This window comes from Monodon monoceros, unplaced genomic scaffold, assembly GCF_005190385.1.
Source record: "Monodon monoceros isolate NGI ecotype Baffin Bay Population unplaced genomic scaffold, NGI_Narwhal_1 Super_Scaffold_13, whole genome shotgun sequence".
NCBI lineage: Eukaryota > Metazoa > Chordata > Mammalia > Artiodactyla > Monodontidae > Monodon > Monodon monoceros.
The window spans coordinates 78,172,324-78,190,189 of record NW_021703769.1 but is presented as its reverse complement, the minus strand read 5'-3'; the positions used below and the strand labels follow the sequence as shown (position 1 = coordinate 78,190,189).

Here is a 17,866-nt window from a genome sequence, read left to right as displayed (position 1 = left end):
CTTTTTTTTTCACACAGTAAAATGCCCTTGAAATTCACTGAAGTTCTTGCACGTATCAATAGTTTGTTCCTTTTTATTGCTGAGAAGTTTCCATGGAGTGACTGTACAATGGTTTGTTTAACCCTTTACCTAATGTAGGACATTCTGATTGTCTCCAATTTCAGGCTATTACAAATAAGGCTGCTGTGAACATTCTTGTGTAGGTTTCTGTGCAGACATAGGTTTTCATTTCTCTGGAATAAATGCCCAGGAATATAATTGCTGGGTTGTATGGTAAGTGTATGTTTAGGGGTTCTTTGTGTGTTAGTTTGTTGTCTTTTTTTTTTTTTTTTTGCCGCACCACACGGCTTGCAGGATCTTAGCTCCCAGAGCAGGGATTGAACCCGCGCCCTCAGCAGTGGAAGTGTGGAGTCCTAACCCCTGAACTTCCAGGGAATTCCCTGTTTAGTTTTGTTTGTTTGTCTGTTTGTTTGGGCTGCATTGGGTCTTCATTGCTGCACGTGGGCTTTCTCTAGTTGCGGCCAGTGGGGGCTACTCTTCGTTGTGGTCTGCGGGCTCTAGGCGTGTGGGCTTCAGTAGTTGGGGCGCGAGGGCTCAGTAGTCGTGGCGCACGGGCTTAGTGGTTTCATGGCACGTAGCATCTTCCCGGACTGGGGCACAAACCCGCATCCCCTGCATCGGCAGGCGGACTCTCAACCACTGTACCACCAGGGAAGCCCCCCACCTGTTTCGTTTTTAAAGAAACTGTTAAACTATTTTCCAGAGTGGCTGGATCATTTTATATTCCCACCAGCAATGTATGAGGGATCCAGTTTCTCCATATCCTTGTTAGCATTTGGTACTGTCACTATTTTTATTTTAGCCATTCTGATAGTTGTGTGGCGATAGCTTACCCTGGGCTTAATTTTCATCTTTCTAATGGCTAGTGATGTTGAACATTTTTTCACGTGCTCATTGCCATCCGTATATCCTCTCTGGTGAAATGTCTCTTCGTGGCTTGCCCATTGTCCAGTTGGAGTGTTTGGTTTTTTTAATGTTGAGTTTTGAGAGTTCTTTATATATTCTAGATAGGAATATATCAATATCTATTCATATAGGTGATATATCCATACAGTGGAATATTACTGAGCTATAAAAAGGAATAAAGTACAGATACATGCTACAATATGGATGAACTCTGAAAACTATTCTAAGTGAAAGGAAAAAAAGGCCACATATTGTAGGATTCCACTTATAGGAAATGTCCAGAATGGGAAAATCCATAGAGACAGAAAGTAGATTAGTGGTTGCCAAGGGCTGGAGGGAGGGGGAAAAGGAATTGACTGCTAATGGGTACAGGTTTCGTTGGGGATAGTGAATATGTTCTGGAATTATGTAATGGTGATGGATGTATAACTCTGTGAATATACTCAAAACCAACAAATTGTATACCCAGAGCTTATTCAAAGTCTCCTAGAGAGGTAGAATGGATGGAGAAAAAGGCTAGGACTGAGCCTAGGGCTCTGGTCCACTTGCCAGTCATACTTTGCAATGGGCAAGTTACTGGATCTGGCCACTGAGACTTGAGTGGATTTCTCTTCTGGGTTTTCTGGTAAAGACTTCTTAGCTTTTAAAATAGGACACAAGGTGGGGGTGTTTCCTCTTTTCTGGCTCTGAACATTGTCATATGCATGAGCTACTCAGAATTGAGGCCACCATGTTGAGTCATGAGGGAAACCAGCCAAAAGAAGGAGCCAACTTACTGAAGATAGCAGAGTAGACCTGGGTCCCTGATGATGTCACTCCACTGAATTAACCAATCCTGAAATGGCCTTACCTCTGGACTTCTTTTTTTTTTTTTTTAATATTTATTTATTTGGTTGCACTGGGTCTCAGTTGTGGCACGCAGGATCTTCATTGCGGTGTGCAGGATCTTTTAGTTGTGGCATGCGAACTCTTAGTTGCGACATGTGGGATATAGTTCCCTGACCAGGGATCGAACCCGGGCCTGCTGCATTGGGAAAGCGGAGTCCTAGCCACTGGACCACCAGGGAAGTCCCTGGACTCCTTATTAAGTGAGATAAAAACTCCTCTTTATGAGTGACTGAGATTTGCATTTTCCATTACTTGCAGCCAAAAACACTGTAACTGATAGAGTATCAAACACTTTTGAGGGAACTCTACTCAATATTTTGTAATAACCTATATGGGAAAAGAATCTGAAATAATATATATATATATATATTCATATATATATCTGAATCACTTTTCTGTACACCTGAAACTAACACAACATTGTAAATCAACTATACTTCAATTTTAAAAAAACCCAACATTTCCTTCTTTTATTTATTTATTTATTTATTATTTTTGGCTGCGTTGGGTCTTCGTTGCCGCGCGCGGGATTTCTCTAGTTGCGGCGAGCGGGGGCTAGCTACTCTTTGTTGTGGTGCGCAGGCTTCTCATTGCGGTGGCTTCTCTTGTTGCAGAGCACGGGCTCTAGGCGTGCAGGCTTCAGTAGTTGCGACATGTGCGCCCAGTAGCTGTGGCACGTGGGCTCAGTAGTTGTGGTTCACAGGCTCTAGAGTGCAGGCTCAGTAGTTGTGGCGCCTGGGCTTAGTTGCTCCGCGGCATGTGGGATCTTCCCGGACCAGGGCTCGAACCCGTGTCCCCTGCATTGGCAGGCGGATATTAACCACTGCGCCACCAGGGAAGTCCAACCCAACATTTCTGAGATATCAAGTAACACAAGGACTATGGCAGAAACTGTCATTGTTGCCTGGTACTTTCTGTCCCTTCTTACATAGTAATAGAATTCTTAGCTGGGCTATGGCTGTGAGAAGATGTTCCAGCCATAAGAGAGCAGAAGGGATGTGGTTGTGCCCCTTAAGGGAAGGAACATGCCTTCCGTGTCTCTTTTCATTGGCTGTTATGGACTGAATGTGTCCCTCCAAAATTCATGTTAGAACCCTAACCCCCAATGTGAATATATATGAATATAGGGCCTTTAGGAGTTAAGATTAAATGAGGTCATAAGAGTGGGGCCCTGATCTGACAGGATTAGTGTCCTTATAAGAAGAGATACCAGAGAGCTCTCTGAGATCCACGTGAGGACACAGTGAGAAGGCAGCTCTCTGCAAGCCAGAAGGAGGGCTCTCACTAGGAACCAAACCTTGCCAGAACCTTGATCTTGGACTTTCCAGCCTCCAGAACTGTGAGAAAATAAATTTCTATTGTTTGAGCCACACAGTCTGTGGTATTTTGTTACGGCAGCCAAGCTGACTGATACATTGGCTGAAATAAAATCATGATGGCGGAGGTTGGAGAAGCCATCTTGGACCATGAGAAGGAAGCCCTGTTGAGGGCGGCAGAGGAAGAAGAAAGAAGGAATCTGGATCCTTCACAATCGTGAGCTCTAGATATCCTGCCAGCACTTATAGGTGAGAGATAAAAATAAATTTGGATATTGTTTAAGCCTCTGTTATTTTCTGGTAGGTTATACTACTGTTCAGCATATGTTCATCTCTCCTCCTCCCCACTTTTGGGAGAGGCATACTTCCCCTGCCTCATTGATAGATAACAGGCTTGGCCATATGACTTGCTGTAGACAATGTAACATGCATGAGCAGATGGGATGTGTGTCGTGACCCAGCACAAGCTTTAAATGTGCTTGCTTGGTCTTTGGGGTTTCTGCCTTCATCTCCAGGAGGAGCATGCCCCAGGTAACCACTGCTCCTTTAGCTTGGGTCCTGAAATGAGGCACACACAGTGCCGACCTGAACCCAACCCACAGCCTGAAATAGAGCCTTCAGAGCCAATGTGCAGAACCATGGGAGAAAAGTAAATGTTTGTTGTAAGCCATTGCAAATGGGGGGGGGGGGTGTTTGTTATGCCCTCTATCCCAGCAAAAACTGGTGAATACAGTTTCAGAGCTCATATTATAACTAAAACAAGGAATGAAAAAACTGTCCCTTGAATCTCATGATGTGCAGGTCACCATTGACCTGAGGAAGGGTTGTCTCAGTGACGTGCTAAGGACCAAAAGCAGATTGGAGCCATTTGAGTAGTGAGTGAGAGGAAAGGAAATAAAGGTGGGTGAGCAGACAGCTCTTTGGGGAAGTTTGGCTGTGATAGGGAGGAGAGGGGTAGGGCAGCAGCCAGAGTGCGGCATGGAGGCCAGTGGCAGCCATGCAGATGGTCTGCTCAGATCTCCCTCCGAGAAAGGAGCTGATGAGTTGTGAGGAATGTAGTCAGCTGACAGCCTCCGTTTGTAGCAGCTTTGGGATCTACTGCCGCCTTTGAGCCAAGGGCACACTATTCCCGGGCATCCCCAGCCAGTGACAAAGCATGGTAGGGAGGGACTTCCCTGATGGCCCAGCGGATGTGGGTTCGATCCCTGGTCAGGAAACTAAGATCCCACGTGCCGTGCAGCGTGGCCAAAAAAAAAAAAAAAAAGCATGGTAGGAATACTAGGGCTGGGCCATTTCTACCCTGAAGACCCAACCGACATAGGTTGAAAGGGTTTTCTGTTGTTTGCTTTAAATGACAGAAACCAGTTTGCTTAGAAGCCCCATGGGAAGAATCCAGGTGGGAAAGAGCAACTGAACACGGGAGAGAGAAGACCCACAGATGGAGAGAGGGAGGTCCCCGAGAAGGCAGAAGGAGATGGGGTCTGGACTGCAGGGGAGCAGTTCCTCAGGCCCGGGGAGGAGAGGAGGGCTGAGTGCGGACATGTGAGGGGGTGTAGGTTTGGGAGCTAGGTGATGGCAGACCTCGTATCAGAGAATTTTCTTTTTCTAAGTAGGAAGCAAGATCAGGCTCCAGAGTCAGGGAACTAAGTCCTTCGAGGTTGTACAGGCTGTGTCTCCATTTTCCTCTCTTGGCCTCAGTTTTCCCATCTGCACGATAAGCAGCTTGGGTTAGACCCCTGATCCCCAAACTTGTTTGAGCCTCAGTAGATTTTCAAAAATACACTTTTGCGGGGAATCCCATCCCTCAACTGCTGGATCGGAATCTCTGGGGCAAAAGTGGTAGGGGCAGGAATCTGTTTATATTTTTAAGTGCACCCAGGGGTGATGTGAATGCACACCCAGGTTTGGGAACCACCCTGTGGAGGCTCTTAGGACCCCTTCAGCTCTGAGAGTCTGTGGTTCCAGCCAGAAGGTGCAGAATTCCAGCACAGCATTTGACTGAAGCTATAAACTACAGAGTAAACCACACGCCGCTACCTGTCACCTATAACTACAAAAGCGCCTAAGTCCCAAAGGTACCAGAACTTAAAAGGAACCACAATAAGGCAAAAAAATCAGCAGCAAAATCAGAGGTCCTGCCTACATGGGAAGCTTACCTCATGTACTCTGGCTCCTGCAACCAGGTTTCCAAACCCCCAGGTGGGATGGGTTTGGACATGGTCAAGGGGGAGTCCCAGGCAACGGAACTAAGGGTTGAATCAGGGCTGTCGCAGGAGAGACAGGGATGCTTTTGGCTGCCCTGCCAAGGGGTGGAGGCCTATCCAGGCCTTTCTGAAACCTGAACCCTGGGGTGGGGGAAGGGGGAGGAGGGGCTGCCTGGCCCTGAGAGTCCACGCCTGCCCCCCAACCCCAGAGCTCCTCCTCTGCCCGGTGCCCCTTCTGGGAGCTGCTCCAGACACTGCAGGCCACCTTCACTCTCCCTTTGCCTCCCTCTGCCCCTAAGGTCGGGTGGGGACAGGCTGGGACCACCAGCCAGCTCCATGGACGGGGGACTTTGCCTCTGCTCATCTCCCAGCTTTGGAAAGAAAAGAAGAAAGGTCTGTGTTGATCTACATCTGGGGGATCCTTCCCAGTCCTAAATTTCTGGAGGCAGAAAAAGTGATTTGACCTCGGACTGACTATAGAAGAAGGAACAGAAAGAGCCTAGAACCTTCCCCCAGGTATGAATTCTTCCCTTTTGCTGGCGTGTGTGAGTGTGAGTGTGTGTGACTAGTTTTCCACTGGACAGATGTGGAGTTGTCCTTAATGATCTCCGGGGCCCCTTCTGACTGCTTCAGTGCTGTGATTCTGCAGCCTTAACCTTCATTCAGTCTCCTTAGTACCCACCCTGTGCCAGGTGCTACCGTTGGGTAAGCCCTGGTCCCTGCTCTCGAGGGTCCCCAGTCTAAACCGGGAAACAGTAATCATAATAACAGCTACCACACTTACGGTGGGCCAGGCTCTGGGCTAAACTTTTTACAAACTTTAGCTCATGTATCCTAGCAAGAACAATTACTAGCCCCATTTTACAGATGAGGACAGCGAGGCGTGGCAAGATGAGCTCACACAGCTAGTAAGTAGATGGTGGAGCGGATTCTTGTAACCACTGTGTGTGCTGCCTGCCCTGAACAGTGAAGAAACAGTTCAGGGCAACAGGTGCACTGCTACAGGGTAGGGAGGGAGCCACAATCCACGAGGGCAGGGAATGGTTAAGCCTCATTTTGACCAAGGTTCCCAGGGTGTAAGGCAGGAGCAGTTTTGGGGACCAAGCTAGGAGCTAGAGATAAGGCAGGTTCCACAAGCCCCACTGAGAGCTCTAGGGTCAGCCAGGACTTGAGATCAGTGGTGGTCAGGATCGGGGGTCCTCCTCCCTCACTCCTGGGCCACGGTGGCAGGGGATAGAGAGGGGGTACTTCAGAATTCCCAGCCAGGTTCCCTGGGAGCTGTGTGTCCCCATACTCACAGAGCAGGCGCTTCCCTGACCTGGGGGGCCAGTGTTCCAACAGCCTGAGAGATGGGTGGTCCCAAGGCCTGGGAGGCAGGGGAAGGCCCAGATCACAGTGGATTTCCCTCAGCAAAGATTGGACCATGGTCCCCCCCTCCTCACAGCTCTCGACTCCCATCTCCCAGCTGTCCCCAAGAACACAAAAGCTGATTATTCCGGGCCCCATGAATGGAGTATTGAAAACCCTGTGTCCACATCCAGATAGGTTTTCATCCTCTTCCCAAGCAGACTGTTTGTATGCCAGGATGGAAGCAAAGCCAGGGAAAGATGGGGAGGTGGGTGGGTGCGTTCCGGCTGAGAGGGGCACCCATGTCCCCCGGGAACCTGGGTCTCAGTATGTCCCAAACAGAACCATCTTCTAAACCAGCCGCCAACCATCCAATCATAGTCCACACACTGGGATGCTGGTTACATGGTGTGAATGTTTACTGAGCTCTGCACTTACGATTTATGCACTTTTTGGTTTGTAAGCCTCAATACAAAATTTAAAAAGAAATCCCAAATGGCATTTACTCTCCCAGCCCTATACCATTTTTGCATATTTGTGACTCGTGGGAACTATAGTTCCTTGATGTTTTTTCTTTTTTTAATTTTTATTTATTTTAGCTGTGTGGGGTCTTAGTTGCGGCACGCGGGATCTTCGTTGTGGCATGCATGCGGGATCTAGTTCCCTGACCAGGGATCAGACCCGGGTCCCCTGCATTGGGAGCGCAGGGTCTTACCCACTGGACCACCAGGAAAGTCCCTGATGTTTTTTCTTTAAATTAACTTTTTTTTTTCTGATTTCAATTAACTTTAGGGAATTCCCTGGTGGTCCAGTGGTTAGGACTCAGCGCTTTCACTGCCATGGGCCTGGGTTCAATCCGTGGTCGGGGAACTAAGATCCCGCAAGCTGCGGTGCAGCCAAAAAAATAAAATTAAATAAATTAACTTTAAAGGGAAACTTTATGTTGTTCCAGATAAATGAAAAGCCAGAATCCTTTGCCATAAATAGAAGGCAGTGTAAAAGAAAAAATAAATGAAAATGAAACAGTAAATGTCATCTATCTCCCCCCAAGATGATGTGGGGTGCCCCTAGTGGCACAAACACCCTGCTTTGGGATGTGCTGCCCTGGATGAAAAACTCTGAGCCTTTGGCACAGCCAGGCAGACCTGTCTCGGTTTGGGATCAGACAACCCTCCCACCCCTTGCTTTCATACACCCTCTGCTCCAGCCAGACCTAACTCCTCATGAGGAGTTTCCATCTGTGTTTCTGTCCTCATCCTCCAGCTGCCGCCTCCACTCAGAATACGAAACCCAAGTGGAAATGTCACGCCCCCACCCCTCACCGAAGCTCTACCTGGGCCCTTCCAGCTGGAAGAAGTGAAGGGGAACCTTTAATTCCAGAAGTTCCAGCTGTGACTTCTCCACCACCCCTTAATGGGACCCTTGGAAAGGCCATCCACTGGCTGGACGCGTAAGGACACGGAGATGCAAGTTGGTCCCCAGCCTGATGAGAAGAGCAGGGGATGGAGGCCAGGAGACAGGAACGCTGCCCCTTCCCCCCTCACCCCTGTCCTGTCCTTCCTCCTCCTCTTGTCACTGGGTGAGTGCCCCCCTCCCCCCGTTTCCCCTTTCTGGCTCTGAGTTTTCCCAGTTGTAAAATTACGGTGGGAGGTGGCCTGTAAAGGAGGTGGTTTTCAACATTCCCTCCAGCTCTGACATTTGCCCAGGTTTGATGAAAGCTAAGGTCTGAGTTGGGGGAGTGGAAGGCTCAGTGCTAAAGGTGAGGGCTCAATGTACACAGAGTATGGGCAGTTAGGATATTGGAAACAGGCAAGGAGGGAAAGGGCATGGGCTCACCAATGGCTGTTGGAAAGCCAACTGGTGGAACAGATGCAATCAAACAGCCTAGGGACTATCCTAACTTAGGAAAGAAGAAACTGACCCTTAGTTGCTTCATCTGTAAAATGGGTACACTAGTACATGCCTCAGAGGTTGTAAGGATTCTTTCTCTGAGCTAAGGTATGTGGCTGTGTCTGAGAACTCTGTGCACAAATGAGGGGCTATTATGGGTATTCAATTTCCCATGCTAGGCCAGTTTCCCTCTCAGTCCACGTGCTCAGAATTGTATGGTGAAGGAGAGTGTGGCTGTCCGGGTTAGAATTCCAGCTCTATCTTTTATTTGCGGAATGGCCTTGAGCAAGTTACCTAACTTCACTAAACCTGAAGTTTCCCCTTCTGCAAAATCCAAGCTGCCTCATAAGTTGTCCTAATGAGTAAGTGAGTCAGGCCACATAAAGCAATGAGCACAGTACCTGACATACACATATGTGAGAGCCGAACCAGAAGGACTTATACAGGTAAACCTTTGGGGGAAGTCAGAATGAATCCCAAAGGTAATTTACACACTTAAGGCAGAGCTACTGAGCACCTGGGGAGTAACAGGCTCTGGGCAGGGGGCTCTGGGGGAGACCGAGATGAGACAGACATGGCCACATCACCGGGCAGAAGGCCTGGAAAAAGGTATGTATATGGTGCCCAGGTATTCAGAGGAAAAGGAGAGCACTTCTAGCTGAGAGCTCCAGGAAGGCTTCCCATAGGAGGTGGCTCGATCTGCAGGGCTGTAATGAGCTGGGCTAGCAGAGGAGACTTCAGGGTTAAAGACCTGGAGACAAGACTGATGGGAGATTAAGAAGTAAGGAGAAGCGGATCAGAAGATCCTAGAAGACTTTGTAGAGAAAACTTAGGTTCTGGGACTCCTGCAGGAAAAGGGGAGTCTTTGAGGAATTCAGCAGTGGAGTGGGATAAGCTGAGCTGATATGTGTCTCAGGCAGATCTCTCTGGGGTGGCCCATGGACCAATGGGCGAGGGATGAAGCAAGGAAACCAACTGGGGCAGTCAGGGGCTTTGGAAAAGCAGGGGTAGTGAAGAGGAGGGGGATGATGGTGGGGACCATGGGCGGAGGAGGGGGGGCTGTGTTCCCAGGGCCAGGCAGCCAAGGGAGGGGGCTGAGGGGGCCAATGCTCTTCCTCACTCTGTTCCAGCCAGCGCCCTACAGCCCACCTCACTGCCCTTTCCAGGTAGGTGCCCCTGCCCCTCCCCCCTGCCCTCCCCCCTGCTCCCAAGGTACTCAGATGCTCAGACAGAAGACCCAGGGAATAATGACTAACCAGCCCTCCATTATTCTAGAGGCCCCCAAAGGGATTGCTCTAGTCTCCCCATTTTACAGAAAGGGAGAAATAAGTCCCAGGAGGGCCTGATCCCAAGGACCCCACAGCTTCAGGGCAAGGCGGAGGCACCCTCTAGGTTGGGCCCACTGATCCCCCTGTGCCAGCTTAACCCACTCCACAGAGCTGAGGCTGGTGGGGGGCCCAAGCCGCTGCCGGGGACGGCTGGAGGTCCTGCATGGCAGCTCCTGGGGCAGCGTCTGCGACGACGACTGGGACGTGGTGGACGCCAATGTGGTGTGTCGTCAGCTGGGCTGTGGCCTGGCTCTGCCCGTGCCGCGGCCCCTCGCCTTCGGCCAGGGCCGTGGCCCCATCCTGCTGGACAACGTGGAGTGCCGTGGGCAGGAAGCTGCGCTGAGCGAGTGTGGCAGCCGAGGCTGGGGCGTCCACAACTGCTTTCACTACGAGGACGTGGCTGTCCTGTGTGACGGTGAGCAGGACAGTCTGTGACCCGGAAGGGCAGACAGGCTGGCAGGCAGCAGGGCTTCCCAGCGGTAAGAATGTTCCAAAGAAGAAGACCGAGCCAGCAGCTGCAGTGCACGGTGCTGGGGAAGCGCCCCAGCCTGGCTGTCAGAGCCTGGGCCCCAGCAGTGCTCTGGCTCATTGTGTGACCTCTGCTGAAAACCAGCATTACTGCTTCCATGGAGGGCCTTGATTATCCCAGCAGAGCCCTCTTCCCATTTTTAAAACCAGACAATTGGGGTCAACACTGGCGGTGAGGCCCGCTTGGTGTAGAGCTGCAACAAATCTCTGAGAGGCTTTGACCTTGAGAGCAGTAGTTCAGGTTTTCAAGAAAATCAGCTGGAGGGCTCATTAAAACACAGATGGTGGCCCCATGCCAGAGTTTCTGATCCTGCGTCTGGGGTGGAGCCTGAGAATTTGCATTTCTAACAAGTTCTCAAGTGATGTGATGCTGCTTTAAGAACTAAAAGAACTGAGAACCAAACGAAATCCTCTAAAGCTACTGCTTTCAGGACTCAGGTGGCCCTTTCTCCTCTCATACCCCAGATTTCCTAGTTTTGACCCTTTGTGTAGCCAGAGGTCCTGAGGGCAGGTACCTTAGGGGTCCATGCCCTGCCCCTCACATACCTGTGTTTGTGAGGATGGAGAACAGAAAACTCCATATTCTCCTCCCTTCCACCCTGCTTCTTTCCCAGAATTCTTGCCCACGCAGCCCCCAACAAGGAAAGTGTTAACGAGTAGGGCACCCCCTACAACTCCCCAGAATGGAAAAGGTAAGTAAAGGCAATGTGGGGGACCACCTGGGTCTTAGGAGAGGGATCCAGGGAGGAATATCCCAAACCCTACCCTAGGCAGTGGGAAGTGAGGGATTACTGATGGGTGAGTTTGGTCATTCCTTCATCCCGCCCTGCCCCTGCACCCCCTCAGGCCACTCACCATCTGGACAGGGAAAGAAGATTCATTCTAGTGGGATGATAAAAATAGTCAGCACAAGGCTGGAGAAAATAAGAGAGGTGGGGGCTGAAGCTTAATCTAATGGGAGAGTCCGATATTCACAGAAATGCTGATAATGATGTAGAACAACAAAATGAAAAGTTCCCTTAAAGAAAGATAAAAAGGCAAGAAAATCCGGAGGAGGAAGAAGATCCCATTCATCAGAAATCAGGGAGGGTTTCCTGGAGGAAGAGTTGTTGGTGCTGTACCTGGAAAGATGAGAAGGCTTTCATTGCAGTAGTGTTATAAATGAGGAATCAGCACCTCCTAGATGGTTAGCAGAGCATGGATGGACAAGGGCAGGAAGGGTTGCTTTTAGGCAGGAAATGACACAGTCATAGGGTTCTGTCCTCAGATCCCACAAAGCACCCCCAATCTAGACTCTGAGGAAGCAGTGCCTTGGGGGTAAGTGGGTGAGCAGCTCCTCCTAGGTTTTAAGTCCTGGGACACCATGCACTGTGGGTATGCGGAGGGCCTGGGGCAATAAGGAAGAACTTTGGGTTGGGATGGGCAGCAAAGCCATGTGGGAGATGCTCCTTGTCCCCCCACCCCCATTACCAGGTGAGGGCAGCGTGCGCCTGGTGGGGGGCGCGGGCCCGTGTCAGGGCCGAGTGGAGATCCTGCACGGTGGCCTGTGGGGCACCGTGTGTGACGATGACTGGGGGCTGCCGGACGCCACGGTGGTCTGCCGCCAGCTAGGCTGCGGGGCGGCACTGGCAGCCACCACCAACGCCTTCTTCGGCTACGGCACGGGGCACATCCTGCTGGACAACGTGCACTGTGAAGGAGGCGAGCCCCGCCTGGCAGCCTGCCTGAGCCTAGGCTGGGGGGTGCACAACTGCGGCCACCACGAGGACGCCGGCGCGCTCTGCGCAGGTGCGGATTTCGGGGGCGGGGCCGGTGGGCGGGGCGGGGCCGAGTCCTGAAGCAGGAGGAGGTGGAGTGGGGCCTGGGAGGGGACCGGGATGTTGAGTGTCTTGGTGTTAACCTGAGCTCTTTCAAGAAGGCCCCCGAATTAGTTTTAATTTCTCAGTACTGCTCTAGAAGTGCCTCCGAACATCCTAGTAGACTCCACAGGTATGTAATACTGCAGTATTACCTAACCAATACTCCAGAATTGTCTAACAGTACTCCAAAAATGCCTTCGGAATTTTCCACCACTTTCTAAGTACTCTTTATGGAATACTTCAGAGTAAAGTAATAGTCCTCTAGGATCGCTCCAGAGATACTCCAGAATTCTCTCATTGACACCCAGGTATGTCCCCAGAATTCCCTAGCCATCTGTAATCCTGATTCTCTTATAATAGTAGTTCTTCTCACCTGGTCCCTCTCCCATACTGAGAGGTTTTCTGAAGTAGGAATAATAGGGCTGTTAATGGCATTTCACAAATGGACTCCATTCTACCAGATATAAAGTGCTTGCCCATGCCTCACAGCTAACCAGGGGGCATCATCCCCAATTTACAGATGGGAAAGCTGAGGCCCAATGAGGCAGAGTGAGCCCTGGCAAAGCCTCAGCTAACCTTGCTGCATGATCTTGGGTATGCCCCTTGCCCCTTCTAGTCTTATTATTTTATCTGTAAATGGGGATAGTGAGTTTTGTTCTGCAAGCCCCTCAGGACTGTGCATGGCCCTCCCTGTTGGGCAAGGCCTTCTTTATCGCCCCATCTTGGACACACATTGGGCTTCTGGGAGCACTGGAGAGAAATGAAAGCACATCTGTGAATGCCTGTATAAACCGTGAAGTGTACACCTAGGCAGCACAAATAAATTACAAGAACTGGCAAAGTGGGGCAGACTTCCTGGGACCCCAGTTGGGACTGAGCCCCCAGCTCTGAAAGTAAAATCTGTTGTCTTCTCCAGGGAGACCCTCCCATCCTCTCCGAGAGCCCAAGGCTGACCAGGAACCAGAACCTTGGCCTCTGACCCTACTCCCTTCTCTGATTCCTACTCTAGTCCTGGGGCACCTGACTCTCACAGCACTGCCACCGTCGGGCACAAGAGCGGACTGGGCCTGGCACACAGAGCCAGAGGGTAAGGAGCCCAGCCCACCAGGCTGGAATGATAGGGGCAATGGTAGGTGGGCAGGGCTGGGAATTGGGAAGACTGTTCTGGACTCAGGGGGAGGGGGCCCGGGCTAGCAGGCCAGGGCTTTTGGCCAGACGGTAAAGAGGTGGGTGAGAGAACAGATGAGCAGGTGGAGCAAGGGTGAAATCCAGAGCTCTGAAAAGTTCAGCAGGGTGGGAGGAGGCACTTCCTCAAAGCTCTGAAATAAAACTTGGGTTGGGGCTGAGGTTGGAAATAGAGAGGCCTTGTGAGAAGTGAGATATAACTTGAATGAAGGGTCGAAGTACATTTGCAATTAGGGCTGGACCTATCATTGGGATTGAAATTAGGATAATGCCTGGAAGTAGGATTTGGTTTATTCCCTTCAAGCTTCCTGAGGACCCCACCACAGCATACAACATGATGACTCTAGGATTGAGGCTGAGTGGGGTGCAGGTGTGGTAAGAGTTGGGACATCTCAGTACACGCGCCCTGTGCCCAGCTGCAGGCCAGAAGCCCTCTTTGTCCCCTTCAAATGCTCTAGATACCCTGTCTCTGCAGCTACAGGAGTTGGTGCCCTGCCTTCCAGGGAGCCGGCACTGTTCACCACAGCGGCCTGGGCGGCGGGGAAGAAAAGTAAGTGGCAGGGCCGGGGTTCCGTTGTGGGTGGAAGAGGGTGGGGCCGGGGCTCTGCCCGGGAGCCGATGGCCCCAGCCCAGCCCCTCTGGCCGCGGGCCTGTGCGCCCCGCAGGCGGGCGGCTGCGGCTGGTGGGCGGCCCGAGCCCGTGCCGCGGCCGCGTGGAGGTGCTATACGCCGGGGGCTGGGGCACCGTGTGCGACGATGACTGGGACTTCGCGGACGCGCGCGTGGCCTGCCGCGAGGCGGGCTGCGGGCCGGCGCTGGGTGCCACGGGCCTCGGCCACTTCGGCTACGGCCGCGGCCCCGTGCTGCTGGACAACGTGGGTTGCGCCGGCACGGAGGCCCGCCTGAGCGACTGCTTCCACCTGGGCTGGGGCCAGCATAACTGCGGCCACCACGAGGATGCGGGCGCGCTCTGCTCAGGTAAGGCCGCTGCAGGACCACGTATGCACGGCGACACGGGCAAAGCCGAGCGCCATCTGAGGAATGGGGGGGGCGGCGGGGTGCCGAGGGCAGACGCTTACTGCGGCACGGGCGGGGCCTGCTGTGAGATGGGCGGGACCGGCGCAGGCGCGTATAGAGGCGCGGGCGGGATGAGGCAGGCTCTGGGGAACGGGCGGGGCCTCGCGCAGGCACGCTCTGCGGCGCGGGAGGGGCGGGGTCTGTTGGGAAATGGGCGAGGCCGAGCGTCGGAGCTCGCCGAGGCACTACGGCGTGAGCGCCGCGGGAGAGGATTCACGCTCCGCAGACGGAGGCGGAGCCCACCATCGGCGCGCTCTGCGGCTGCGCGGCCTGAGCGGGGCCCGCGAAGGGAGCGCCCTCTGCTGCAGTGAGGGGCGGGGCCCGAGGTGAGAGGCCGAAGTCCAGTGGTAAAGTGTGGCAGAACCTGTGACAGACAGGCGTGGCCGGGGAGGTTTTGTTCTGCTGCGTCAAGGACCCGAAAAACTGTAGTTAGCAGGGAGAGTTGATCAGCTTTCGGGGAGCAAGCGTTTGACCCTTGGTGGGAGTCAATGGAAAAGGGGTGTTTGCAGAGTCTGACACATTTAAAAATGCGTCTCTTTATTGATTGCTTTGGGAATCGGTATTTTCGCCCTTGTTTGGTGTCCTGGTAGCCTTGGCCACAAAGGGTTCTGCTTTGGGCCCCAGGGTGAAAGAAGCACAACCCACGTTTCTGTACCAAGGAGCGGGGACCTATGAAGTCCTTTCTGACCCTAAATCAGTTCTCCCTTGGAGGGTAAGAGGTGACCTGGCCTCAAGGGACTTGTTCCCCAATGTGACAGCCACCTGTTTCTTTGTCCTTGCTGAGCCAGGCCCAGACGAGCTAGTCCAGCAGGATGGTGCTGAGACCACCCAGGTGCCCACTCCTCGGCCCAGGGACGGTAGGTGTCCCCCGCCCCTAAGAGTGAAGTGGAGGCATCAGGATACGAAGGACCAGATTTGGAAGGAGGTCACAGCCCGGGGTTACACAGCAGATTTGCACCAGGTCCTGGAGCCTTTGTCCTTCTGCGAGAGTCTCAGGCCTCATTAATAGAGGCATGATGTCCAGAAAGAGGGAGGTGGGTTTTAAGCTAGAGTCATCTAGAGATTTCTAGAGTTGGGACCAAAATAAAGGGATGGGCTCCTGTCCTCAGGAGAGCAATAAAAGAATTCAGACTTTAGTCTGGGGAGTCCAGGGAGGAGGGGAGACGATAATGATAGAGAGGAGCCCTGGGTCTGAGGTATTGGGATTGTGAACAGAGAACTAAGGAGAGAGCAGACATGAAGCTCCCAGCATGCAAAGAGCGCCCCACAAAGGCTTGTGCACATTCTTCTAGAGATGCAGTCTGGATGTCCATCTTATTTTAATCTCATTTATCTGCCTTCGTCCAGTGGTTCCCAGGGCACTGCTGTGTCCCAAACCACCACCCTTTGCCTCCTCTAACTACCCCTTACCTGGCCTAGCTTGGGAGTGGCCTGGCCTGGGCCAGCCCCTTCCAGCCCCAGACCTTGTCTCCCCACAGGGCACTTACGTCTGGCCAATGGAGCCCACCGATGCGAGGGCCGTGTAGAGCTCTTCCTAGGGCAGCAGTGGGGCACTGTGTGCGATGACGCTTGGGACATGCGGGCAGCCGGCGTCCTGTGTCACCAGCTGGGCTGTGGCCAGGCCCTGGCAGCCCCTGGTGAGGCCCACTTTGGCCCAGGCCGAGGCCCTATCCTCCTGGACAATGTCAAGTGCCGTGGGGACGAGAGTGCCCTGCTGCTCTGCTCTCACATCCGCTGGGATGCCCACAACTGTGACCACAGTGAGGATGCCAGTGTCCTGTGCCAGCCATCGTGACCCAGCCCACTCTGCAGACCACTTCTTCTGGGAGCCTACTGTGGCCTGCCCCTCCTCCTTCAGGAAGTCCTCCTCCTGTGACAACTGCAGTTCACTCTGCCCTTCCCTCCCCTTGCCTGGGAGAGAGCCTGCCCAGATGGTGTAGTCCTGCCTGAGGGAGCCTGGCTCTATCCCATCAACTTAGTGTGTGACCTCACCTGTCATCACCTACTGTGGGCCCATTTCAATGAAAACTCCTACTTTCTGCTCAGCTAAAACAGAAACTGGTGGGAAGGGAAGAACTCCTAACTTTCCTCTTTGGTGGGACTCCTGTTACAATACCCTTAACCCAGCCTTCCTTAACCCTGGTCCAGGAGGTTCAGGTGCTCTCTGTAAATGGGGTATCTCCTTTCACCCCACCCATCTGGGGATCCTCAAGAAGAGGGGAAGGCAAGAGAGGCCTACAGCTCTTACCTTAGACCGGCCTGGGGCTGCAGAAGGACCTGGGTCGTTGCCCTGGACTGCTCTGTGAGGGCCTGGACTCAGATGGTGCTTGGCTGGACAAGGGGACTGGAGGGGCCAAAGCAGGGACAGGGGCCCCTCCCTGCAGCTGGAACCAGCAACTCGATTTATGCTGCTCCCACCACAGAGCCTTCACTTTGCAGAAGCAAAGAACCCTGGGGGCCTGTAGCCACCCGTTCATAGGTGCCAAGTCAATAAAGCATTGTCCCCCCTGTCTTTTAACCGAGGTCAATGTTTGGGCATAAGTGCGTTGTTTGTGGCAGCAGGGAAGACTCTGGTTAGGACTCTCTGGAGGAAACCTGCCTGGGGTGGAGGGCAGTTCAAGAGCATCATCAGAGAGCTTTCCGCGGGCCCATCACATCCTGGAAATGCTGACTTACAGTGTCAGGCCAGGAAGGCCCCTAAAGGGTCCCCTAGCCCATCCCCATTTTCCTTTTACATACACAGAATCCTAAAGGAAGGGGTCTGCTCAAAGGCACATAGCAAGAGTCACTAGAAGAGAAAAAATTGAGAGGAGGCAGAAAGGATGATGGAGGAGAGTAAAGCAGCATTGGGGCTTCCCCAGGGGCTGCTCTTGAGGTACCTCACCTGGTGCCCCAGGGCCAGAGGGGAGTGAGGGATCCTGCCAGAGCCTCTCTCAGCCCCCCAGTGGCTGACTTGCCAGTAGCAACTGTCTGACGTCAAACCCCCACCCTCCACATCAGCCTGCAGGCTCTGTATGAGTTTCCTATCCCTGCCGTAACAAATTACGATAAATTTAGTGGCTTAAAACAACAAATTTATTATCTTACAGTTCACGAGTCTGAAATGGGTTTCCCTGGGCTCAATTCGAGGTGTTGGCAGGGCAATATTCTTTCTAGAGGATCCAGTGGGGAATCCTTTTCCTTACCTTGTCCAGCTTCTCGAGGCTGCCTGTGTTCCCTGCCTGCTCACAACCTCCTTCCAGCCAGCATTGCATCACTCTGACCCCAGCGTCCATCATC

General features: G+C 52.6%; 1 protein-coding gene across 1 annotated transcript; it reads left to right on the top strand.

Moving 5' to 3' along the window:
- Positions 1–8,134: 8,134 nt before the first annotated feature.
- SSC4D (scavenger receptor cysteine rich family member with 4 domains) lies at positions 8,135–17,105 on the top strand. The gene is made up of 10 exons (XM_029221276.1): positions 8,135–8,300; positions 9,742–9,777; positions 10,049–10,354; positions 11,082–11,159; positions 11,941–12,255; positions 13,336–13,413; positions 13,987–14,061; positions 14,177–14,488; positions 15,376–15,444; positions 16,066–17,105. Exons 1-10 carry the CDS (start codon positions 8,135–8,137, stop codon positions 16,380–16,382), a joined length of 1,752 nt encoding a protein of 583 aa, XP_029077109.1. The 3' UTR covers positions 16,383–17,105.
- The last annotated feature ends 761 nt before the right edge of the window (positions 17,106–17,866 follow it).

What these genes read in the sequence shown, in the direction of transcription:
- SSC4D (XM_029221276.1), top strand. Translation starts at nt 8,135, where the DNA reads ATGGGACCCTTGGAAAGGCCATCCACTGGCTGGACGCGTAAGGACACG. An exon ending in CGCCGGCGCGCTCTGCGCAG is followed by an intron (nt 12,256 to 13,335) that starts GTGCGGATTTCG and finishes TTCCTACTCTAG; the next exon opens with TCCTGGGGCACCTGACTCTC. An exon ending in TGCGGGCGCGCTCTGCTCAG is followed by an intron (nt 14,489 to 15,375) that starts GTAAGGCCGCTG and finishes TTGCTGAGCCAG; the next exon opens with GCCCAGACGAGCTAGTCCAG.